The 27,322-nt window shown below is 35.3% G+C and overlaps 1 protein-coding gene across 4 annotated transcripts in view; it reads right to left on the reverse strand.

The window, feature by feature from the left end:
* Positions 4,037-27,322, reverse strand: part of SPOPL (speckle type BTB/POZ protein like) — a 73,517-nt gene continuing 50,231 nt past the window's right edge. The window contains exons 2-12 of one of the 4 annotated variants that reach the window (XM_021075289.1): positions 26,719-26,854; positions 26,416-26,537; positions 25,991-26,142; positions 23,689-23,816; positions 21,715-21,811; positions 16,341-16,518; positions 16,205-16,260; positions 14,094-14,216; positions 11,873-12,015; positions 11,729-11,782; positions 4,164-8,222 (exon numbers count right to left, since the gene is read on the reverse strand). In XM_021075289.1, the coding sequence (XP_020930948.1) occupies positions 8,078-8,222; positions 11,729-11,782; positions 11,873-12,015; positions 14,094-14,216; positions 16,205-16,260; positions 16,341-16,518; positions 21,715-21,811; positions 23,689-23,816; positions 25,991-26,020 (954 nt within the window). In that variant the 5' untranslated portion in view covers positions 26,021-26,142; positions 26,416-26,537; positions 26,719-26,854 and the 3' untranslated portion in view covers positions 4,164-8,077. Of the gene's footprint in view, positions 8,223-11,728; positions 11,783-11,872; positions 12,016-14,093; positions 14,217-16,204; positions 16,261-16,340; positions 16,519-21,714; positions 21,812-23,688; positions 23,817-25,990; positions 26,143-26,415; positions 26,538-26,718; positions 26,855-27,322 lie in introns of those variants that run through there. The other 3 variants (XM_001924688.6, XM_013983943.2, XM_013983941.2) reach the window with 3 other exon arrangements.

A 27,322-nucleotide genomic window follows, 5' to 3' on the forward strand; every position in this document is an offset into this window, starting at 1 on the left:
GTACTCAACAACTGCAGAAAATACATTCTTTTCAAATGCATATGGAACCTTCATTAAGATAGATCACATTCTGTGCTATGAAAGAGGTATCAATAAATGCCAATTTACTGAAATCATATGGAGTGTATTTTCTGACCACATAGATTTGCTAGAAATCAACAGAAAATACCTATACCCCCCACCCCAAATATATGAAGTAAGCCCATAGGCCAAAGAATAAATCACTAGGGATATTAGAAAATATTTGAACAAGTGATAATGAACATACAAAATACAAAAAATTTTTAAGATGTAATTAAGGCAGTGTTTAGAGAAAAATCAGTAACTTTACATGATTACTAGAAAATAAGAAAAATGTAAGAATAAAAAATCTAAGTTTCTACCTTAAACAAAGAGAGGATGAATAAGTAATAAAGGTAAGAGAGGACATCAATGAAGTAGGAAATGGACTAATAACAGAGAAAATCAACTAAGTCAAAAGTTTGGGAGTTCCCTTTGTGGCTCAGCAGAAGCGAATCTGACATTTGAATGTAGGTTTGATCCCTGGCCTTGCTAAGTTAGTTCTCAGTGGGTCGGGATCCCTTGTTGCCTTGAGCTGTGGTGTAGGTTGAAGATGAGGTTTGGATCCCTCATTGCTGTGGCTGTGGTATAGGCCTGCAGCTGCAACTCCAATTTGACCCCTAACCTGAGAACTTCCATATACAGCTGGAAAAGCCCTAAAAAGCCTTTTTTTTTTTGTTCTTTTTAGGGCTGTACCCATGGCATATGGAAGTTCCCAGGCTAGGGATCAAATCAGAGCTGTAGCAGCCAGTCTACACTATAGCCACAGCAACACCAGATCTGAGCCACATCTGCAAACTACACCACAGCTCACAGCAATGCCAGATCTTTAACCCACTGCATGAAGCCAGGGATCGAACCTGAGTCCTCATGGATGCTAGTCGGATTCATTACTGCTGAGCCATGACAGGAACTCCAAAAGTTTGTTTTTCATTCATCCAGCAAGACTGATAATTATTGATCCATGACTGTTTCTCTACAGATCTATGACCAAAGTGCATGAGTAAAGGCCTGTATTTGCATTTGTTTTACCATCACAGCATCTTAGAATAAGGGTTCAATCATATAATTATGATTAAAGAAAGCATTTCTCCCTTCAGCCTAAAACCTTAAAGCCCAGGAGAAATGGATCAGATCAAGACTCCAATGTGCCAGATTCTCCTAAGTTTGAGTATTACATACTTTTACTGTGTTCTTACATTTCCCTCAGGTATGTTTTTAAGTATCTCTCAATTTTTTGTCTCCATCCCAGGGCCCCTAGCCTAGCAGAAAACACTAGTGTCGCTCACTTTTTAAGAGGATGTCCCCTCTCCTCTAGCTCCCCTCCAGTCCATTTGAAGACTGATAGACTTTTCTTTCTTCTTCTTCTTTTTTTTTTTTTTTTTTGGTTTTTAGGGTCACAGATGCAGCTCTGGAAGTTCCCAGGAGCTACAGTTGCTGGCCTACGCCACAGCCACAGCCACAGCCATGCCAGATCCAAGCCACGTCTGCGACCTATACCAGAGCTCACGGCAACACTGAATCCTTGACCCACTGAGCAAGGCCAGGGATTGAACCCGCATCCTCATGGATACTAGTCGGATCTGTTTCCACTGTGCCACGATGGGAACTCCCAAGATTGATAGATTCTTGATCATGACAAAGCGCGACTTAAAATCATAGGTTAGGTTCGTCTCCTCTAATAAGATCTTTACAAAAAAATCATGATCTTCGCTAACTGGTTTACAACATGACACTTCTCTTCCCTTTACTCACTGGGATATAGCCATACTCATTTTTATTCCTGTATGTTCCATATAAACCTTGGCCAACACACAATCCATTGGGGTTGAAAGCTACCACCCCTTAGCTGCCTAACTTCCATTCAATTTAAAATTCACATCACTTCCTCAGGGAGGCTCTCTACCCCCACTCCGGATTAGGTGTCCTTTTTGTTTTCCTATCACAGTTCACATGCTTGTATTATATAATTGTGCTTTCTTCAATAATATAGACTTCTCAAAGACATGCGCCATTTATAACTTGTCAGTATAAACAAGTTCAGCACCATGCCTGGCAGTCCATTAAACTAATTGTTGATAAAAATTAAATGGAATCATCTTTATTTTCATCTCTCTATCCCTGTGCTTGTGATCTGGGAATATTTCTGAATCTTCAAATTTCTGCTTTATCATTTCTGATTTTTATCAAGTTTAATGCATCTAATTTCACTACTTTTTCAATTGCCTACCACTTTCATTTTTCCTCATTTTTTGTCCAATTTCATAATGACATATTTCATAAGAGCACATTTTGTGGGCACTTTATAAACTATGCATGCTAAAAACCTTCCACTATTATTACTATGGCAGTAATATCACAGTCCTCAGGATAGAAGTTGCCTTTTTGTGTGGGTGTGTGCAGGCACTGAGATTGTTATTGCTAAACTCCAACATTTTTTCCTTTGCATTTATCTCGTAAGGCCTGGTTTGAATTTGGACAAAAAGGGGTTTAAGATTAGATACCATAGGAATTGTTTGGTTCTGATGTCACAGGCTGGACCAGGCATACACTGGAATCCTTTACAGAGGAATTATGAGTTGAAGTGAAGAGACAGAGGGAGAGGTGGAAAGGAAGTACTCATAACGGGAAGGATGAACTTTTTTGCTACTATCCTCTGCAGATGCATGCAAACTTCCCTGGTACAGAAGAAGTCCACAACAATATATGATGTGAAAGATTTCTACCAATGTCCTCTATTTAAAAATAATGAGCAAAGCAAATGCCAGTCTTGGCCTTCTCTTAGAAACAAATGATTCTGAGAGCAGCAGAAACACAGTATCCTAAGTTTTAAAACAAAAGTATTAAGGATGCTGGCTGCTGCTGAGTAAGGCAGAGGTTTACATGAAGTTCATTTAGTTTAGAATATGACCATTTCTCCTAGCCTACTGTAATTGTATAGGTAATATTTTAAGTATTTCAACACTTCTTTTATTCTTTTAAGGATAATTCAGTGTGTATGTGTGTGTTGGGTACACTGAAGGTTTTCATTGTGCATTTCTGGCACTGTGGCCATAATTTTAAAGCACTAGTTATGTTATTGTTACTAAACTGGTCCAGGAATACACTACCTCAAATTTGCTTTTTGATAGCAGCAAACGATCAGCCTGAAATTAAGAAAGGGTAGGAGGAAGTTCTCTTTGTGGCTCAGCGGAAACGAATCTGTGACAGTAACCATGAGGTTGTGGGTTCGATCCCTGGCCTCGCTCAGTGGGTTAAGGATTTAGTATAGTGTTGCCACAAGCTGCAGCACAGGTCACACACATAGATGCTGGTTGGATCTGGCATTGTTGTGGCTATGGTGTAGGCCTACAGCTGCAGTTCTGATTCAACCCCTAAACCAGGAACTTCCATATGCCACAGATTCGGCTGTAAAAAGAAAAAAAAAAGGGTAGGAGGACCAGGGAAAGGTGATCTTTTATTTACTTATTTATTTGTCTTTTGTTGGGCTGCATCTGCAGCATATGGAGGTTCCCAGGCTAGGGGTCTAATTGGAGCTATAGCTGCCAGCCTACACCACAGCTCACAGCAGGCGATGCTGGATCCTTAACCCACTGAGTGAGACCAGGGATTGAACCTGAAACCTCATGGTTCCTAGTCAGATTCGTTTCTGCTGTGCCAGGACAGGAACTCCAGGAAAGGTGCTCTTTTAAGTGCTACATTAAATTATATAAAATTAGCATAAGCCATTCAATACTGCTATGTTATTGATATTGATATGCATATATTAAAGTGCATGTACATGTAGTATCTCAGAGTTAAGGAATAAGTCTTTAGTAGGTTTCAAAGAAAAAACCCCAGTAGCTTCCTATGTAGAAAAGATGATTATGCATAATGCTGCAAGTTATTGTATCAAACACATGGCTGTTTCTGTAGAGCATCATAGTAAGTTGAAAAAGAATTTTTCATACTTTTCGAATAAACACAAAGCAACTAATTCTGAATAAGTAGTAACAACTTTATTTTAACTCAACGTGCTGAAATGCAAAAAATATTTTCAGCAACAAGATACAAAGTATGTATCTCATCATTGACATCAGCTGATTAAAAATGAGGCTGAAAAGTTCAATATAAGTCTTTACACATTTTAATCTTGAAAATTAATTTCCCCCAGAACTAATTTTTAAATAATTCCAGCAGAATTTTATTTTCAAAATTGGGACTCACTTAAGTTATATCTTCATTCTAAAAAACTGAAAGAAAATTAACTGGGTTACAGTATACAATGATAAACTCTCAACAACAGAAAAAGGTTTAAATATAAGAATTCCTTTTCAAACACAAAGTTCACATATTGCAAACAGAAGACACGGTGTGGTGATTTCATTCCTAGTGAAGAGGAAGTCTTGCATGGTAGGCACTCAATATTTGTTCAGCTGGACCTAAAATTTACATCATTTCATTTAACATTTAAACAAAGTAGAGCTCATAATCTGTATAAAAGAGGTTTGCAAAATACTCTTAAGTGTGCTGAAAGTGCTGTCTTTGTAATCTGAAAACACTAAAATCCACCCATCCACCTTGTTCTGCAAGAATACACTGAATATTTTTACTTTATCCATGAAAGAGCATGAACATCCAACTCAGAATAACTCACCTCTTTAAGTAGACTTGGCTTTGAGAAAAGATTGTTGACTTGGATTTTAACAAAACAACTTACCAAAGTCCCTAGTGTTCTCTTTTAGTAACACTTGGTAGCATCTATGATCTACAACTTCATAAAGAATTCTGCTTAGGTTCTGAATTTGTGCAAAACTTAAACGGGGAAATAAATTAGTCATTATACTTTTGGCAATTTAAGCTCTAACTTAGGTCTAGTTTAAAAATAAACCAAGAATGTTCATGACACCTTTTAAAAGATCTTCGTTAATATTTTAAAACTTAATTTTAAAACTGATGTCCTAAAAAGGCACTGTTTTCACATTTCATCATGCAGTAAATTGGTCACATTTTTGAGAATTATAATTTCCTCTCAATTTACCCCCCCAAAAGCACATTTAAATGGAATACATTTCAACTAATCTAAACTTTCAACATTTAACTGAGTCCTATTTTAAGAAATTCACTCTTTTGAACATATCACACACAAGTCCAAGTGAATATAAGTACGTGAACACACATACACTTACACACACACACACACACACACACACGCACACCCCCAAAATACCACGTAATACATGCAAGGATCTCCAATTACTATTTCAAGACAATGACACATGAGTATTCAAGGAGGTAACAATGGCAGGCCATAATGTTATGGCACCTTCATATTTGTGCTCCAAGTATCGATACAAGATAAAATTAAAAATGAAAAAGGCACAAATATAGTGTTTCTGTATCTCAATCTAAAGAACAGCTTTCCAATGGTTACTTTTATAATACTCAACATTTAAAACCAGTTACTACTTTTCTAAGAAAAAGCTCTGTTTAGGCGACAAAAGGGAAACAGGAGCAGGCTTATAGTTCAAAAGGCAACATTGCTCTGGACAAAGTCTGTGCCTACTGAAAATAATGTGTGTAGTTTAAAAATGAAAGAAAAAAGGCTATTAGAGCACTCATGCAGAATACATTAACATTTTGTATCACTGCCTCAAGAACCCACAATACCAAAAATATACATAATAAATAAAAAAATAAATCAACGATCATATGATTCTGTTAGTATAATAGGCATTATATTATCTGAGAAGTGGACATTTCTACAAATGTGGATCTTCTTACAGCACAGTGTTTGACATTTTTGGTACAAAATGTGCTACTAAAACTAAAAAAAAAAAAAAAAACAAACTTTATAATAAAACCCTTCAGATCTGCAAAAACACTAAGTAAATAAGGGTAAGTTGAAATGTTCATTATGTGTTATTACTGAAGTCACTATGGTTAGAAATGTAGATTCAAGCAGTGAATTAATTCACAATGTGCCTGTGTGCATGTGATAAAAATGGATACACCAGTACTTTTTTGATACATGACAATAAAATTCTATAGCCTGAGGAATAAAATAGCCTTGTTTTCTTATAAACACTGGCAATTTTTTTTTTTTTGCCATGGCATGCAGTGGCTTGATGTGGGATCTCTGTTCCTAGACAAGGGGTTGAACCTGGGCAGCAGTGGTGAAAGTGCCAAATCCTAACCACTAGACCACCGGGGAACTCCCTTGGCAAAAATCTTAAATTCTTGAAGTGTGTGTGTATGTGCATGTGTTTTTAAATTGTACATTGTAAATTTAAAGGGCTCAATCTTATAATGAAGTTAAAGAAGTAATTTCTGCTCCCTATAATACTCTTACATAGGATGGAGTCCATTCACGTGGAAGAATCTTTCTTCTACCTTAAGGGGAGTTTTCCAATTATCTGGAAATAACATTATATATGCAAATACAGAGGTATATGCATTTTTTTCTTTTCCAGTGACACCTTTTCCCTTTGTGGTCATACATAAATCTTGCCCAAGAAGCATACTGCCACTGATTAACAAAAAAAAAAAAAAAAAAAAAATGCAGTGATTTGACACTGATTGCTCCTGCTTTCTCCAGGACACTGCACCAGAACAGACCTCTGCTGTGAACAGAGCTATCAAAAACTGAAGATGTCTATGTGTTTAAAGCTAAAATTCATTTATAATAAAGAACTGGCCCATGAAAAGCAGTTTATAAATAGTTTATCCTGTTCACATTATGCAGAATTTCAACATCATCCATAATGTTGGTATAGTAACTGAGACAGAAAGGAGAAAGCTAGGGATGAAAATAGGTTTTAGAGTGTAATCTGACATATTTCTAAGGGTTCTCTCCTTTTGTCTGCAAATAATACCAGTTCATTGTTGTTAGGAGTACAGACTGGCCAGGATTCATCTACTGTTCAGGTGCCTTCTCCAAAGTATGATAAAACAGGAGTTAATTCAATAATGAATATCTGAAATCCAAACCAACTTAACTATAATGAAGAAAATCGTTCTTATCTGTTATCACAAACACCCCAGTTGCCTCCATCTGTCTTAAAAAATTTTTTTCCAAAGTTAAGACAGTTAATTATACCTTATTAATTTCCTCAAAAGCAAAAAAAAAAAAAAGTACCATTCAGCATACAAAAGTTACACATTAAAAGTGCATATATATCTTAATTGGCCCACCCATTAAATTTACATTTGGTCATCCTTACTTTTAACATGTACAGAATTCTTCATATAAATGTATGTCACTATAAATTTAAAGAAATTAATTCAGCATAAAACATGCTTTCTTCTTACTGAAATCAGTCTTAATCATTGTAAACTTGGATAAACTCACAAAGAAACACAAGCAAAGGTTTGTTATGCTTCTCTTAGTAGTTGGACAGTTAACATATAAACATCACAAATTTTACTAAAAATTTGGGCCAACTCATTGCATATTTGCCCCCTGAAATGAAAAATAAGTTAGAATTGAAGCAGTGTATTGCCATAACTTACCTTGAAGGTAAGCAGGTTCTCCTGTATTTATAGAACTTAGACTGGAGACATTACAGTAATCTCCAATACAAGTGCTTTTATAAGGAGAACCTTGTTTTAAACCCTAAAAGATAGCATAGGACAAACCCTAAAAAATTCATTTGCCTTTCTCAAACTAATGGAAGATCTTTTTGAAACTAAGTATCTTCAGTTATTGATATTACTGCATTATGGAGCTAGTGCAATCCTGCATAGCCTTGGTCACAATGACAAGGCACAATAAAAAAATTAAAGTAATTATATGAACAAGAGAAGTCATTGAAGATAATTTAAGGCCTTGAAGTGAATTAGAGTATAATCAGTCTAATTTAAAGCTGAAGAATAAACCATAAATTATCCACCTGAAATGCAAGCAATATGCTTTTTCAGCTTCTGTTCTGTGGACAAGACAACAGAAACAACTCTTGCTTATGGTTTGTGTACTAGAATCCTTCTGGACCTGGAGGAGTAAAAGTCAATTCCATTTTTCTACAGTTCGTGGAAGATTTCAAGACTGTTTTAGCCGTTTTCGTGGAATACCAAACTGTGGACACTGTGCAGATGCTAGCGCTCGGAAGGCTTCTGCTACCAAATGAGGGTGAGACTGAATCATGGACTTCCACCCTGATGTTTCCATTATGTCCGCTGCTTGGCTGAAAAATAAAATGAAGAGATGTTTACTAAAGAGTGCTTTTCAAAATGGGTTGTTGCACAGTCAAATTTTGTTTTAAAATTTACAGATTTCAAAACATTGTGGAACACTCTGTCTGCCTCTCTATGTATTCAAACAATTTTGAGTTCATTAAAATATCTTTACCTGATATTTTCTGTTGCAACTAAAACTATTCAATTTTTCTGGCAGCTCTACTCTCCTGAGGTGTGTGACAATTGTCTCCGCAGCTCTACTCTCATTGTTGCCATTTCTGTACCCACTCTTTCAAGAGCTCTTCTCCCTGGCTCTTACTGGCAGATTTTCTCTCAGTTTCCAAGTTTTGCCCTTACTCTTCTCCCTTAACATTCATTACTCATCTTAACTCATCCACTCTTGGCAACAGTAATATATTCAATGATGATAAACACTTGATTTGCTAAATCTCAGGCCTTTCTACAAGGTTTGTTCCCAACCACTGTTCTCTTTTATTTGGATGTGCTTGGAGACCCATAAACTTGGGACTGTCAGATAAGAACCCAACGTCTTTTCCCAAGCCCCAAATTCCTCCTTCCTTATTTCTAATCAGCTAATGCTTTCACTGTCATCCAGTGATTAAAGTCAAACAGCTGGGAGTCATTGTTCTAATCAATCATCAAAGCCCTATTTTAATTCCAAAGGTATCCTGAATTCCTAGTTAAGGCCCACATCATCTCACATTTGAATTATCACAACCATCTGCTAATCTGTCTTCACTCCCTTATCTTGTTCCTCTCAAACCAGCTTCCAGGCTGCCTTAGTAACACAACATGTCTTCTTCTACTGTTTGCCAGTATACAAGTATCCTTCCTTGTCTGCTGTCTTCTCTCTTTTGTACCCACTCACCATCCGAATAATATCCAAATATTATAGACTGACCATTCAAAATATTTTTTCCTGCTAGCCTCACTGACACCAGGTCTAATTTTACCCTACATCTTGTGCCTGAACTACTCCAGTAACTTTCCAACTGGTGGCCAACCTACTTATAACCTTGTTCAACTACCACCACCACCTCAACTTCCCCCCAATCTATTCGCCACCCTGCAACCGGAGAGAGTGCTAAAAACATACACCTGATCATGCCCTACCCTACTTACATCAAAACCTTTCACCGGATGTCTGTTACTCTTTGAATAGGTCTGAAAGCTCCAACATTACTTAGTGACCTTCTGTGAACAGATGTCTGCCTTCTTTTTCCAGCTTCTCACAGAACTCCTCACCCCTATCCCAATTCTCTATTTTTGTTCTCATCACCAAAACTTTGCAAACCTTATTGCCTTTTCCTGGGATATACTTTCCCATCTCTTGCCTCTTTTTTTTTTAGGGCCGCACCCATGGCATATGTAAGTTTCCAGGCTGGGGTTAAATCAGCGCTGCAGCTGCTGGCCTATGCCACAGCCATAGCAACTTGGGATCTGAGCCATGTCTGTAACCTACACAACAGTTCACGGCATCCTTAACCCACTGAGCAAGGCCGGGGATCAAAAGCTCATCCTCATGGTTACTAGTTGGATTCATTTCTGCTGCGCCACAACAGGAACTCCCTCTTCCTTCTTCTTCATCAGAGAAACTCCAACTAATGTTTCAGGTCTTCATTTATACAACAATATTTTAAAAGAACCCTAAATTAGGCTGGGTCCCTTTGCTATATGGTTAAATGGATACGCACTACCTTACCTGTTACTACATTTTATTTCAACTACTGTTTAATTCCTATCTATCTCCTGCTAAATCATAAACTCCATGAAGCCAGGAAAAACATCTGTCACATTCATCGTTTTATTCTTTGCACTAAGCACAGTGCCTTGGTAATTTGCCATATAATAAAAATAAATATTTATCAAATGAATGACCAAATACTGCTTTATGCTTTTATACTTTGATTCTATCCTATCTGTCTGCAATGCCATTTTCTTCTTAGCTGTGGCTAGTTCCTTTTCATGTTTTATGACTCAGTTCAGTTACCTTCTTCCTAAACCTACAGCCTTAGTCAAGTGTCCTGAACATACATAAACTTCTTTATCACCTTACTTACCATATTATAATAAAATGATATATTTATGGATCAGTTTCTTTCATCAGATAAATTTCCAAAGAACAAGGATTTTCCCTCATAATTGTTTTTATATGCAGCACTCTAGCATGGTACTTGAAACACAATAGATGCTAGATAAATGTTTGCTCAACCAAATGGTAGCTAATAACAATTTTTAAAAAATTTGCCTGACATCAAATTACCAATATGTTTATAATTTTAACTAGTTGTTTAGAATCACATAGATAACTTCTTAACATACCTGACATTTTCATTTATTCAACAAATGTCTCTTGAAGGGCCCTACATATAACACAGCTTCTTTAGGGGATATAAAATAAGCTTATATTTTTTGTCAATCAAAAAGTTATACAATGTAAATATTTTCTTAATAGAATAAAACTAGAGCTTAAAAATGGCTAAGGACAAAGAATTACAAAACTGTCATTTGATTTTTTTCTTAGGACCACATACCATGATGATAACATATTATCACATACTGACAAATATACAGAATGACTAATATCTTAGTCACTAATATTTACTTTCAGAAAGCAGAATTCACGAACTGTTAAAAATTTAGTTAACCACATTCATACCTCTCAAAACAGATGAAGGCAAAGGGAAATAAGTCAAATATTCATTTTCTTGTCTCTAACAGTGTTTCCCCCCACCACTTTCTTATAGCAACTTTTGATAATTTGCAAAAATAGAATTTAAAGATTTACAGAGAAAAAATAATCAAAAGCAGAGGCAAACTCTTCAACCTACTGACTCCTCTTTTTGATTTTGGGTAATTGTGACAAGTGAACAAGTCACTCTAAACATGAGTGAATAAGAAAAAAGAAGGGACTAAGTTCTAATAGTTATGTCACATTCTGAAGGTGCAGGCTCAGAAAAATGTCAAAACTACCCCACTCCGTGTAGTTTTACCAGGGAAAGGAAAGATCAAATTGTACCATTTCTGAAATGCTAGGCAATTAACCTAATATAGCATGTAATGCAAGGTACTTGGCTACCCTAAGAAGCAGTGGGTAGCATTTGAATGTAAAGACTTTCTAGGCAAATCTAGGTACATTCCTCATAGGATAAAATGGATATTTCCCAGAGTTTTAGAAATGCTTTCTCAAGGGGCAGGGATAGGATCTCAAGTAGCCACTGAAATACTTGGACTCAGCTAGCTATATACTACATGAACACATGTGCTTGAGAAATTAGACTGTCCGTTCCAGTTCACATTAGAAGCTGATCTACAAGGGAGCATAGCCTCAAGAATCCACTAAGTAGTCAAATTATTATTTTTTAAACTGGCAGTTTGCTTAATGTAAGTTAATATCTGGATTCATACTTATTATAGATGAAAAAAAGGCTATGCAAACACTTAATTTCATGTATGCAGATCAACTTTAAGTCAGAAACTGATGTTATCTTACTTGCTGTTCCAGTTTTTCCCATCTTTACACCCAAGCTGTCGAAGTACACTGCACCTGCATTGAAGATTTAAACACACTTAAGAAAAAGTCCGGTAGAAAAATTGTTGAAGGTGTCATGCCCACTGAAATACAAGCATAGCTTACCTATTAATAAAGTCTATGGCTTGTGCTTTCAACTGTTCTGCACTGTGCAAATCTGCAAGGACAAGGGTATCAGCAACATTTTCTACTGAGAGGTTACTACACAAAGCTTCTTCACACATGACTTTCAGCCGTTCCAGTGCATACTATCCAAAAGAAAAGTATAAACATTAAACATTTACTCAAACTACCAAGTTTTTTAAATACATAAAATTTGTAACTTAGAAAATGAAGTTAAACCACATTACACTTTGAGGGTACTTTAAAAGTCTTTAAATTATTTTAAACATAAAGAAAGCATGAATTAATGCATTCAAGAGAAAGACTAATTTTTTTAGGAAATTTCTTTTTGTGAAAAGCAGTTTTATTTTTTAAAGGTAACTTATTATTCAATACTCTTAATATATTTCTCTGTTCCACTATTTTAAACACCACCCAGTACAATGCATAATTAATCTTAGGCTGTCACTACTCAATCTTGAAGAATAAGGCTACTTAATCTTGAAGAATAAGGCTAAACAAATCATATTCATAACCATTAAAAACTTAGTTATTAGTATATATGTTATCAGAACATCCTGACAAACTGAGTTATAACTGACATACAATAAACTGAACACATTTAACTTATACTTCGATAAGTTTGTATAGTCACATAACCACCATTAAATCAAGATAGCAAACATATTCATTTTCCCCAAAGTTTCCTTCTACCCTTTTTGTAATCCTTCTTTCTCAGACCACCTCAGGCAACACCTTTGTTTTCTACTGCTACAGTCTGTATTTTCAGGAGTCTTCTATAAGTGGAACGATCAATTTATATTAATAAACTGAATAACTAATGATGTTAAACACCTTTTGATATACTTTATGGAATTATTTTAGGAAGTGTCTGTGCAAATATTTTTATTTTTAGAAATAACATTGTTTACTTATAACTGAGTTTTGAGAGTTCTTTATATAGTCTGAATATTAGTCCTTTATCAGATATATTCTAGATAAAAGCTGTTCATCAAATATATGCTTTGCAAATATTTTCTCCCAGTCCGTGGCTGTTCTTTTTAGTCTCCTGTGTCTTTTGAAGAAAAGAAGTTTTAAATTTCACTGAAATCCAATTTATCATTTTTCCTTTTATGTATTATGTTTTTGGTGTCATAGCTAAGAAGTCTCTGCCTAATATAAGATCATGAAGACTTCCTCGTATGTCTTCTTCTAGAAGTTTTAGACTTTTAGCTTTATAATAAACCATTTTGTGCTACTTCTGTATATGGTGTGAAGTTCACGTACACAGTTTTTTTTCAAATGAGTTCAATCACTGTTCATTTTTTTGGGCATAGGGTATTCAAGTCCTCCAGCACCATTTATTGAAAAGACTATATCCTTTCTCCATTGAATTGTCTTTGTTTGCACTTTTATCAAAAATTCATACATGTGACAGTCTATTTCTGTACTATTTTAGAGTTGTCTGTCTCTTGTCATCAATGCAACAGTGTCTTAAATACTGATGTTTTATGAGTTCCCCACTTTGATTATTTTTTTTTTTCAAAATTACTTGACTACTTCAGGTCCTTATAAATTTTCAAATCAGCTTGTCAACCCTCCTCCCCCCTAAAAAAAAGAAAACAAAAAAACCTCATGCTAGGATTTTGGTAGGCATATGTTGGTTCTACTCATCAAATGAGAATTGAAATTTTAACAATGTTAAGATTTCTAGCCCATGAACAAGATTTCTCTCTCCATTTATTTAGATCTACTTGAATTTCTCTTGGCAGTATAACTTTCAATATACAGGTTTTGAACATCTTTTGTCAGACTTACAGCTATATATTTAATATTTTTGATGCTATTATAAGGGCATTTTAAAATTTAAAGGTCATGCACTTTACCTTGAGTCTATCTGAAAATTGCAATAAATTATATATGCTCTGTGTGTTTTCATAAAACAGAATAAAAATACGCTCAAAACTATTGAGTCTACAGTTAATCTCCCCTTTCTTCTATATACTCTAAATTGGCCCAAGATATTTTCATGTCTTACTGATTAAAAAAAAAATTTCATTTCCATATTATCCTATTGTGTGTTATTTAATACTCTCAAGAGCTCTCCATAAATAGGATAAATTATTTCAATATTTCAAATTATTGGGGGTTTTCATTTGAGGATAGTTTTCTAGATACATCAAGCTTGGGACATTTTTCAGCTCTTTAAGACCTAATTACTTACTTTGTCTGCAGCTGCCAACAAATTGTCAGCCATTTTGTCAAGGTTTGGTGCTTTCCCTGTGTAAATGAATCTCATCATTTCTTTAAAAACCTCAGGGTCTACATCATTTATTTCCACTCGATTCTGGTATAAAAACAACACAAAAGAGTTATATTTAAAGAATACATACACAAATAAACCAAAGCCAAACTATGACAGTAATTTAAAAGCCCCAAATCAGTACTCATGTACTGTACAACTCAAATATACATTAAAGTTTATTTTATTTTTTAATTTTTTGTCTTTTCTGTCTCTTTAGGGCCGCACCTGTGGCATATGGAGGTTCCCAGGCTAGGAGTCTAATTGGAGCTGTTGCTGCCGGCCTACGCCACAGCCACAGCAATGCCAGATCCAATCTGCCGCGTCTGCAACCTACACCACAACTCACAGCAACGCCGGATCCTTAACCCACTGAGTGAGGCCAGGAATCGAACCCGCAACCTCATGGTCCCTAGTCAGATTTGTTTCTGCTGCACCAAGACTGGAACTCCTAAAGTTTATTTTAAAATTGAGGTAGGCAAATCTTCAGTAAGCTAAGCAGGCAAAGTGAAACAGGCAAGTCTTAAGAAGAAGCACACTTAGTCAAGCACTACCATGTAGGAATATAAACCCCAATTTCTCAATTAACAAGAGTTCAAACAAAAACAAAAACCCAGAGTTCCTGTTGTGGCCCAGCAGAAATGAATCCGACTAGGAACCATGAGGTTGCAGGTTCGATCCCTGGCCTTGCTCAGTGGGTTAAGGATCCGGCGTTGCTGTGAGCTGTGCTGTAGGTTGCAGACTCGCCTCAGATCTGGCATTGCTATGGCTCTGGAATAGGCCGGCAGCTGTAGCTCCAATTCAACCCCTAGCCTGGGAACCTCCATATGCCGTGGGTACAGCCCTAAAAAGAAAAAAGACAAAACACAAAACAAAAAAACAAAAACAAACAAACAAAAAACACCAAACCACAAACCCTGTAAAGCCAAACAAAATGCATCTATATTCAGTTTCTGATCTCTCTCTTAGAGGAAGATGGTAATTAATTTTTTCTTTGTTGAAAAAATTTAGGTCATAATACAATGCCTAAGACCCTATAACCAATAGTTCTAGTCCCAGCTTTAAGTAAAGATAGGGTCAGGTATTTGAGATCATAACAGAGCTTACTCTCTCAGAACTCTTCTAAAAAATGGCATGTGATATTATCTACTGCACCTTACCTCTTTGCTTGAGACATACTCAAGTCCAAAGAAGACTACTTGCATTTTTACTCCTGTATCTTTGTATTTGGTTTCTCTCTTGAGATTGATGAATATCTAAATATCTAATGCTAAACAATACCTAAATTTTTTGATCCTTTGCTAACAATAACATCTGACATCATTGATCACAAGACTGATCATACTACTGGCCCAGACTAACAATCAAAGGAAAGAAAGCAGTTATTCTTGTTGTAGCCTCTAGGTTCTACAGGGAGAATAAAGCTGAGTCACATAAATCAACTCAGGAGTTACCCATTTGGAGCAGTAAGGCTCACATGGAATGCAACCAGCAAAAAGCCACCTCTGGTCTTTAATCTGACTTCATTTCAAAATGACAGGTCCAAGAGAAATATGTAGGAAAACCAAATAGGTAATCAATACCTGGATTACACTTAATGTATACTAATAGTGACATGATTTATGTCCTTTATTAAATCTAATAAATATCCCCTTATAATAGTGGTAAAAACAATGTAGGCATTATTTTTGTCCTAGAAGACAAATCCCAAAATCAACTCATAAAGTCTAGAAACAAAGAATAGACATCTTAACTGGAGAACTCTCAAATAATTATGGACTAGAACATCTTTTTGTATAGCTACCCTCTAGATAAAAACTACCCATTTATTTTGCTACCAGAAGGGTGTCAAAATAGCTGTTATTTGGGATATTCACCCACATTAAGCTATCTCTTCTTTTCTACTATAGAACACATTTCCCCATCTTTCTTTCTAAAATCATAGTAAGAACATGCACCATTACTTTTAAAATATACATTCCACTATTCTACATTTATACAAATTAAATATTAGCCCTTTAAACTATGTTTACCTTTTTGCTTTCTTCCATTTCATGTTCAAACATTGCATTAAAAACTGGGGATCGAGCTGTAACAAGATTAAGCATCATTATTTAATGCACAAATTTATGAAAGAAACATAGTAGGTTACCCAAAAGTAGAAAGTACCTGCAAGTACAGATTTATGAGCTTTAAATTCTTGTCCTCTCACGAAAAAACTGCAATCTGTAAATCTTGTGTTTTCCCAGAGATTACCTAAATCTTCTGCTAGTCGACATTCAGGCACCTTCAAAGTATTTGTATTAGTATGTCCTGATATATTTACTGAATCTTGGACCACACTCACCTAATAAAAAAAGGAGAGCAAGAAAAAACACTTTCATAAATTAATACCAATAATTAGCTACTTAGTCTAACCTTTAATTTCTTATTAAAATCATGTGATTATTGTACTCCTGGTAAAAAAGGGTACCTGGGAACTGAATTTAAGGACACAATTTAGTTTTCTTTTTCTGGCTGAGCTCATGGCCTGTGGAAGTTCCAGGGCTAGGGATCAACCCTGGACGATATCAAATCCTTAACCCACTGAGCCAGCAGAGAACTCCAGGACATAATTTAAAGGAGGGAAATAATATAGAAAAAAATGAAACAAACTGTGTCATTTAAAAAAATTTAATTTTGGCTGTATTCATGGCATGTGGAAGATCCTGGCCAGGGACTGTACCTACACCACAGCAGTGACCTAAGCTGCTGCAGTGACAACCCGTGGTGCCACAAGAGAACTCCTAAAACAAACTAGATCATTTCAAAGCAACGTTTTATGTAAATAAATGGCTTACTGACTTGCTGGAATGGTTGGTCATTAAAGTAATCATAAAAACTATTTCTCAGAGTTCCCTGGTTGCTCAGCAAATTAAAGTTCTGGTGCTGTCACTGCTGTGCTGTGGGTTCAATCCCTGGCCCAGGAATTTTCTAATGAGGCAGGCACAGACAAAAAAAAAAAAAAAATCAAACTATTTCTCAACAACAAAAAGTCATAATATGATGACAAATTCAAACAAAGAAGATATTTGTAAGGAGAAAGAAATTTAAGGAGTTCCTGTCATGGCGCAGTGGTTAACGAATCCGACTAGGAACCATGAGGTTGCAGCTTCAATCCCTGGCCTTGCTCAGTGGGTTAAGGATCCGGCCTTGCTGTGAGCTGTGTTGTAGGTTGCAGATGCGGCTCGGATCCTGCGTTGCTGTGGCTGTGGTGTAGGCCGGCCGCTATAGCTCCGATTCGACCCCTACCCTGGGAACCTCCATATGCCGCAGGTGTGGGCCCTAAAAAATTAGAAAAAAAAAAAAAAAATACAGCCTACACTATGCAATTTTGGAAGTATTTTAAGTGTTGTCCCTACATGTTTCAATGCTAACAAAATTGATTTACATATCTGACAATATTGATTTAAAATTTAAAGTATAAGAATTCTCACAAAACCAATGTACTTACTAATGTTCATGGAAATACTTTATAAAAAAAGAAAAATATAAATATAATTTTGTTCAATTTGTAGACCTTTTATTTACTTTGGAAATAATTAATAATAAAAGTTGGTATAATTGCAACACTGCTGTTATATGGAATCCAATATAATATGGATTAAACTATACCTCATTAAAGATGACTACATACCCACCCCCTGAAAAAAAGACCAAAAAAAATGGAGTTCCCATTGTGGCTCAGAGAAAATGAATCTGACTAAAATACATGACGTCACAGGTTTGATCCCTGGCCTCGTTGAGTGGATTCAGAATCTGGTATTGCTGTGAGTTGTAGTGTAGGTCACAGATGCAACTTGGATTCTGTGTTGCTGTAGCTGTGGTGTAGGCCAGAGGCTACAGCTCTGATTCGACCCCTAGCCTGGGAACCTCTATATGCTGCGGGTGCGGCCCTTAAAAAAAAAAAAAAAAAAAGACAAAAGATGACTATATACTGAATTGAATCTTAAAATATTAAGGCTGGCACATCAATTTTAAGACAAGGAAAATACTATTATTGGAAATTTCAAATTACATTTAATAAACTTAAGGAACTACCTCAACTGGTAAAGCAAATGTTTCAGAGTAAATGAACGATTTGTCACAAAAAGTGTTATATTAGTTATCTACTTTTTTTTTTTTTTTTGGTCTTTTTGCCACTTCTTGAGCCGCTCCCTCGGCATATGGAGGTTCCCAGGGTAGGGGTCTAATTGGAGCTGTAGCTGCTGGCCTATACCACAGCCACAGCAACGCAGGATCCGAGCCGCATCTGCAACCTACACCACAGCTCATGGCAATGCCAGATCCTTAACCCACTGAGCAAGGCCAGGGATTGAAGCCGCAACCTCATGGTTCCTAGTCGGATTCGTTAACCATTGAGCCACAATGGGAACTTCTTTACTGTTTTAAGCTATTATGTTTTGTGGTTATTTTTTATGCAGCAATAGATGACTATATTCATTCAAAAGACATTTCATAAGACTTTTGTTAAATAAAAGTAGTATAAATAAAGACATACAGTAAACTATAAACTATATAGAAATTATAAATGAAAAATGGATAAACTGAAACAACCTAGTAACCAGCTAATAGTGGTTCAATATAAAATGTTTGGAGAATATGAAATCTCCTTAGTCCTCATTCAGCCAGATTTAATAACATCCATATCATATGAATAAATGGACACTTCTAGAGAAAAACTTAATTTTCTGAGGATGTTTTTATTAATCACTCTGTTTTTCCAACTTTACTGAGTTTTTGGAATTGTATGTCACAGAAAAAAAAAACTAATCCAATCATCCTATTTTATAAAATGATTTGAAAAAGTGAGATCAAGAAAAGATAACTAGGAGTTCTGGTTGTGGCTCAGCGGGTTATGAACACAAGGATGCGGATTCTATCCCTGGCCTTGCTCGGTGCGTTAAGGATCTGGTGTTGCCATGAGCTATGGTGTAGGTTGCAGACGTGGCTTGGATATGACGTTGTTGTGGCTGTGGAATAGGATGGCAGCTGAAGTTCCGATTTGACTCCTAGCCTGGGAACTTCCACATGCCTCAGGTGCAGCCCTAAAAAGCAAAACAAAACAAACCAAACCCCATATTTGTTTTGGGAGGGGCTACCCTCCAGCATATGGAGTTACCAGTCCAGGGTCAGATCCAAGCCATAGATCTGATCTATGGTACAGCTGTAGCAACACTGGATCTTTAATCCACAGGGCTGGCCAGGGACTGAATCTGTGTCTGGTGCTGCAGAGATGCCCCCCACCCTGTTGTGCCACAGCAGGAATTCTCAAGATGGGATCCATTAACCTACTGTGCCAGGCCTGGGATGGAGCCCATGCCTCCACAGTGACCAGAGCCACTGCAGTGGGATCCTTAACTCACTGTGCCATGGTGGGAGCTCCCCCAGATTCCTATTTATTTATTGTAGCATTCTTTGTATTACACTGTATTCACTGTATTTCTTTGTTTCTTTTTTTTTCTTTTCTCTTTTTTTTTTTTTAAATGAGAGTTGCAATGTTTATTTCAGGTCCTCTCTTGGGTTTTTTTTTTTTTTTTTTTTTTTTTTTGTATTTTTTTTTCTTTTTTGCCACAAAGGCAGTATGTGGGAATTCCTGGGTCAGGGATTGAACCTATGCCTCACAGCAGCAACCAGAGCCACAGTGGTGAGAACGCAGGAGCCTCAACCCGCTAGGCCATCAGAGAACTCCCTTTCTTTGGATATTTTTAAAAATCTACTAATTTTAAATGCAGTTATGATTCTGAAGGGATTTTTCCCAATAATCTTGTAAGATGTTTTTCTGAATATAGGACCCAAGATATTGCACACATAAATAAATCTACCAATAGATTCTTCTATTAAGTTTTTTATTATTTAAGTTTGTTTCTAAAATTTCAAAATTACAAAACAGAAAAAAAGCCTCACTAATCCTTACCTGATTGCTGCTACACCATACACTATAACTTAATAACATATAAATCAAAAGTACTGTCATTAATATTAAGAGTTTAGTTAGGGGTCAGTTTTTTAAAACACAAAGATAGTATTTACTTGTTCATGTCAGTAGTGCTTTGAAATTTCTAAAGAGCAGAAACTAGATCAAACTGAACAGTTTAATTACTTGCATTAAGTATGCTGTGGAGTTAAAAATGTGACCATATATTTAAATTTAGGAAAGGATTTCTTAAATTCTATTTACTATTTAATTATCCTAACTCAAAACAATGTATTTAATGTAAAAATTTGGCAAAAAATCAGGTGATAAAAGTAAGGATAAAAAAATAAAGCCATTATTGGATTATATAGATATTGATGCTGTTGTATTTGTACTTTGTATACATAATCATAATTCAGAAGAATTTATATTATTGGTATACACATCTACGTAGTACTATCACTGCAACCACAAAATTTTAAGGAAGACATAGTTAACACTTCATAGTCCGAAAAGAGTATTCAAGGGACTATTTACAGAGCAGAAATTAATGATCTAATTAAAAATTATATACAATGAATTCTGATGATTATTTCCTTGATATCTATAATTAACTGATAAAATTTTAGTTTTTTCTAGTACATATTCAAGTAAAGGTAATAAACATTCTTACTAAATGGAACCTAGAGTAAAAAATTCAGAAAAAAGGCTGAATTCTTTTCTCAAGTTAAACTTGTTCTTTCAAAATAAAAAGGCAATTTCCCAATACTCAAAACCAACATGCGCTACAAAGTAAAACCTCAAACTCATTTGACATCTCTTTTTCAAATTTGCTTTTGGCCCAACTTTGAGAATATAATTTAGACTAAATATGAACTGTGCAGGCTTTAATCAGCTGTGACTGCCTGGGAAATCTGGGTCTCTTCTAGTGTGGAATTAAGATGACTATTAGTTCAAATTTTTAAAAATCTCAATTCTCTAAACTAACTCTGAAAGCTAGGAATTTACAAAGGTACACAGTACTACAAATTTTGCTGCTCTAAGCAACTACATAATCATCCCTCAAACTAACTCCAAAGTGAGCAACTTCTAATAGTCCAATTTCGTATCATCTTCTAGAATAGTGGGTCTTAGACTTTCTGACTTTCATAGTTGGGTATCACTTTTCAGGTAGAAATACGGTTGTCAGTTTTTTCATTCTGTCATTTTAGAGAGTAAAACCCAACTTTGATCCTTTATCACAAGTATTTTAAAATAGAAAGGCTAACTTGGCAACAGAAAAATAGGAGGAAAAAAAGGTATGCTCCTCCAAACAAATTAAGTTTATGAAAAACTCATTACCTATATTCCATCTGTGTATATATATTCTTTTATATACTATAGAATAGCATGGGTCTACAGACTGTAAGATTAATAAAATCGGTTGGATTCCAAAGGATAAAATTAATCTAACCAATTTTCTGTTTTTCCTACTTTTTCTACAATTCCTGTTTTCTGCATCACTTTGGGAAAAGTGCCAGGAACTTCCACCTCTGACTACTTGATTCATAGTCTGAAACTTGAAAGGGTAGCACCAAACTGCCTTACCTGTCTACAGCACCACTTGCAGGGGAGGGGGAGGAGGCAGTTCTTTAGGTAGGGCAGTGCAATGCTTCCTCCTCTTCTGCAAGCAGTGCTGGAGATGCTGTAGAAGGAAGGGCATCAATGAGAGGTATGGAAGAAATGGTGGAGGGCACGAGGAATGTTTGTCAAAGCACTTTTTGCCCAACTAAGTTAAATACAGTGCCCAGAGTATAAATGTCTACATCAATAAAGATACATATTACAAAATCCAAAACTGAATCTGATCAGTGACAACTTAAAATGTATGTCACGGTGAGTTCTACTTTTAGGAGGTCATTAGCATATATAATTTAGCATGTGGATAAAAGGTATACTTCAGCAACACGTATAAAAAAATTCTTAAGTTCAGCCTTTATTCTGAATTTCTTGTTTGGCTAGGTTCCAATAAAACATACTTAAGGGAATATACTAAGTAAACAAAATTTCAATTCTAAAAATAAAAATATTTTCTTAAAATGTTTATTCACAGAAAAGACTTTTTTAGCTGCAGTAGGTTTTTTTTTCCTTTTATTTGATTACACAGCTTTTAAGGTTGTTTATTTATTTATTTTAAAGTAACTCAAAATGCTTTTCTTGCATTAAAAGAAACAGATCACGGACAGCCACATGGTTCACACACAGTAGGAATGCAAAGATTGGTCAATATAATTTGTCTCATTAACAGTCAAAAGAAAAAAAGTCTCCTTAAATGCCAATCTTATTAAATTTCAACATTTATTCCTGACTTTAAGGTCTTTTGAATTTTAAGATTATGTAATTTAAAAAAATAATATGCTGAAACATAAGATAAGTGCAAAATTAAGAATGCTTAAATAATATAATCTATAACTACTTCAACACTATTTAGAATATCTATTGGCAACAAATGCTTTAGTATAAATTTTTATCAAATTATTTAATGATAAGCCCTGCTTAAGACACTGATGATATGCATTTTATCAACCAAATAATTGTATTCATAACAAATTCATCATGCAGTTCTTTTAATTTGTCTAGGTAGAAATAAGATGCAGTATATTTGCACCATGTAGTCTCTGGGGCCACATTTCAATTATTTTTCTGGCACAGCATAATGACATACAATTAGTCTGTAATCTTGCCAAGTAATTTTACACATTTTCTATAAAAAGATTAAAGCTAACTTAGCAGCAGTTAAGGATGTTATTGTGCTTCCAAGACACATACATCTATAATAATCTATTGAAATATGTTGAGGTTACACGATCATCTCAACAATTTGTATAGATAAAGCTACATGATGATAACAATGACAGAAGCAAATTCAAGCCTCAAATTATGACCAATCACAAGTATAAATTATTGGAAGGGGCGATGCTGGTAACTTTCAAAGATGATATTTTATGCATATGATTATATCTTATAAGTTCGTCAACAGACATGGACATATCTTAAAAATTTGAGATGGCGTTGCTTATAATGCTAACAATGCTAACATCTATTTGACTAAATGAACCCAACTGCTTAAATGAACAAAAACTTTCTCAATCTTTTCAGGCACTTTCACTACTGTTGAAGTATGGATTAAAATTGACAAACTCCTAATAATATTTAATATCATCAATCTGAATATGACAAAAATTGACCATCTGTTCAGAATTACTCAGCATGAAGATGATATTTAGCAATTTTCATATAAATCTAGATCCAGTCACAATCTTCCTAAGAAAGAAGTATTTACTATGTACTAGTATAACTGTAAATACAATTTATAGCTAAAGATATGACAATATTTTTTTCAGGCTGGGCTACAACATTGATTTCCATGAAAATCTAGTCAGCTTCTACTGGTAAGACACTTAACAATGAAACTTTACCAATTACACCGGTTACTTAATTTTAATATTATTCTGTGTATTTTTGCTTCATCACTAAAATAAAACTGACCACTGAATTCCTTGAAATAAAAATTGTACTCACCTCACAAAATAATGTAAGCTTGTCATCTGGTAAAAGACCATTAGCTTCATCAAGCAAAAAATCCCTTCGAATGAATTTTTTAAAACCCCAGTCCTTCCCTTGTACAAATCGATATGCTCTTTGGCTTTCTGGTGGAAAACAGAAGTTTAAATAAAACAAGTATCCAAGAAACATTTTATTAATGATAACACAGTTAAATGAATGTATAAAAGTAAGACTTGGCCAATACCTCCATCATAAAAATTAGAGACATGTGTGTTCATAAATAAAATGTCCTAAGAGTTACATTTGGTAAAACCAGATCATTTCACAGCACTACTAAAATTTTGGCCATCATTAATAAGCTTACTTTCAGATTCCAAGATATCTAAGAAAAGCCAGATCAAATCTCAAAGAGACGGAAGAGATCTTTCAAACAATCTAAGCCCTTCAATAAAGAAGTAGAATCAAAATACACTGACAGAGGAATACTATTTCTCATTAAACGTTAGAACCGAATTAGAAACATACCTATAATTTCCTGCTTCTCTCTTTAAAAATGGATGCTCTAAATCACCAGGACATGTTGTAAGCTTTACTGGGATAACCATCCCACTGATTTAAGTTTTACTGAACTAGAGAAAAATCTATTAATTGGTGAAAAAGCTACATAAAGCCCCTTATCATTCCTAGGTCTTTAGACATAATCCCCTCACCTCTAAAAACAATTTTCATAAAAGTCCAGAAGAGGGGTTTTAGTACCATTAGTTAAAAAAAAGATTTAATAAATGTTTCAAATGCCTAACATACTGGCTAACAACTGTTTATTATGATGTAAACCAGATACTTAACTGAAAATATTCACTATCTGCTATATACACAAGCTGGAGGTAGAAAACAAGTAATAATTCTAATGGAAACACTCCATGTAATGGACTGAATATTTGTATTCCCTTAAAATTTTTATGCTGAAGCCCTGTCCCCAATGTGATGGTATTAAGAGCCAGTGATTGGGCTTAGATGAGGTCATGAAGGTAGAAATCCTCATAAATAGAATTTGTGCTCTTATAAAAGAGACCCCACAAGATCCCTAGCCCTTTTCACCATGTGAAGACACAGGGAAATGCTGGTGGTCTGTAAGTCTTCACCAGAATCTGACCATGCTGCCTGCTACCCTAATCTTGGATTCCCAGCCTCCAGACTTATGAAAAATAAATGTCAGTTGTTAATAAGTCACCCATTCTGTTACTTTGTTACAGCAACCTGAACTAAGACACTCCCATATCTTAAATGTCAAACAATGTGAAAATACATGTGAAACTATGTATTACTCAGCAATAAGATATTTAAATGTATTTTTGGAGGGTTTTTTGGTAACGATGTACTTGATTTTGTCATTTACTTCTAGCAATCACTTAAAATTTAACGTGGCAGTTCACGATGTATTTTTCTACTCTGTACACAGTACATTTCCTACAAAGTTCTTAGGAAGTACCAGGTTACATGGTTTCAGTCGGCTGTATGTTTCAGCTGCCTGTAATTCAGAAGCTAGAACTGAATTAATAGATTCTGAGACTAAGAAAAACTGATTTCCTTTCAGTGTTAAGTCTACTGCTCGAAAAAAAATTCGAGTGACAAAGTATTAGGACATTCAAACACCTTTACACTGTTCTTCAGATTTTATTACCTGGCAAAAATGGCAAAGGAGAAAAAGAAATATTTCCTGAACACTTATTCTATGTGCCAGGCACTGAAACAGACACCTTGTCCTAACAGTAGCTATTTTTAGAAGTGAAAAGTAAATGTTACTTTAGGACATGAAAAATGCAAATTTTAATATGATTTGCATGCCTTATGAAGTCTAAGACTTAGTAAAACAACTATAATTCTATATTGGTATTTAAAATTAACAGCCTGGAGTTTCCGTTGTGGCACAGTGGTTAACGAATCCGACTAGGAACCATGAGGTTGCGGGTTCGATCCCTGACCTTGCTCAGTGGGTTAAGTAACCAGCGTTGCCGCGAGCTGTGGTGTAGGTCGAAGATGAGGCTCGGATCCCGCATTGCTATGGCTGTGGTGTAGGCCAGTGGCTACAGCTCCGATTAGACCCCTAGCCTGGGGACCTCCATATGCCATGGGAGCAGCCCTAGAAAAGACAAAAAAGACAATAAATAAATAAATAAAATAAAATTAACAGCCTAAATAAGATGTTTTGGATTAACCATATTTTAGGGGGGAAAAAACCCTAAATTTTCCTAGGTAAAAGTGCAGAAGTCACAGCACATAGTTAGAGACTTGCTCAAATCATTTGGAATTCACTTACCCATTGCTTTTGTTTCTTCCCTTTTAGCATTCAGAAGGGAAAATTTGAATTTTGCTCGAACTTCACTTTTTGGACAGCTGACTAAAAGCAAATATAAGGACAAGTAGTCTTTACTTTCATCATCTAATCCCTTTGGATTTACCCTCAGGCACCTAAAATAAAACAACAGACTCACATGGAGGAACATAATACTTTAAACATTCAAGAGAGAGGCAATACTGAAATCATTTGTTAAACAATCTATATAATTGAACGATGTTCCCCTCAATGTCTCCCCACAGTTCTTTATAATTCTCTGTACTATCAGGAGCTTATGTAATCTATATAATATATTAGACTAAAATCCATTCAGAAACAATAGCATAACTGTGAAGCAGCTGATGATAACATCAAAAATGAATAGCCAAAACAAACGAAACTCTTACCATTTCATTTTGTCACTTGGGCTAGATGAGAATGTTGAACTTTTTAACACTTCACCCATTTCCTCTCGACAAAAACTGAAGTTATTAATGGTCCACATGTAGGAAAATTTTACTACTTTAACCTAAAATATTGAGAAAAGCACTTTTACCATGATGATTTTTATGTTCCTTAATTGTCATGTTAAACAGCCTATGACCCACTCTTCTAACAGTTCTAATAACAATTCCAAAGTTCTTCACAATACTCTGAGTACCATAAAATTTTTAAGTGACATAAAATAAGGCATTTCTAACAGCACGTACCTGTGTATAACACCAGCTTTCTGCTATAGGACCAGTAGACATATCTCCAGAGAGAGGTGGGGTGGGTTCCCGAGACATTGCCACTTTATTGCAGTCTTCTAAGATTTATGCAATATCCCATACAGATGAGACTTTACTACAAAGAAAGAAAGTTTAATTTACTATTCCCAAAGTTTAACCGACTCAATCAAGAGGGAAGTATTTAAAGAGTCATAAAACAATTACTTTCCCAAACCAGATTATGAGGAAATGTGAGGATTTCATTATTTTTAATATTTTTTTTTCTTTTTTTTCTTTAGGGTTGCACCTGTGGCACATGGAAGTTTCAAGGCTAGGGGTCAAATCGGAGCTGCAGCTGGCTTGCCTACACAACAGCCACAGCAATGTGGGATCTGAGCTGTTGTCTGTGACCTACACCACAGCTCAGCAACGCTGGTTATTTAACCCAGTGAGAGAGGCTAGGGATTGAACTCACATCTTCATGGATACTAGCTGGGTCCAAAACCTCTGGGCCACAATGGGAACTATGATTATTTTATTAATTTTTTAAAATAAATAAAATCATGTCTTTATGCCATATGATACTTGAAATCTATATGAAATC

Source organism: Sus scrofa, chromosome 15 (genome assembly GCF_000003025.6).
Source record: "Sus scrofa isolate TJ Tabasco breed Duroc chromosome 15, Sscrofa11.1, whole genome shotgun sequence".
In the NCBI taxonomy this organism is placed as follows: domain Eukaryota; kingdom Metazoa; phylum Chordata; class Mammalia; order Artiodactyla; family Suidae; genus Sus; species Sus scrofa.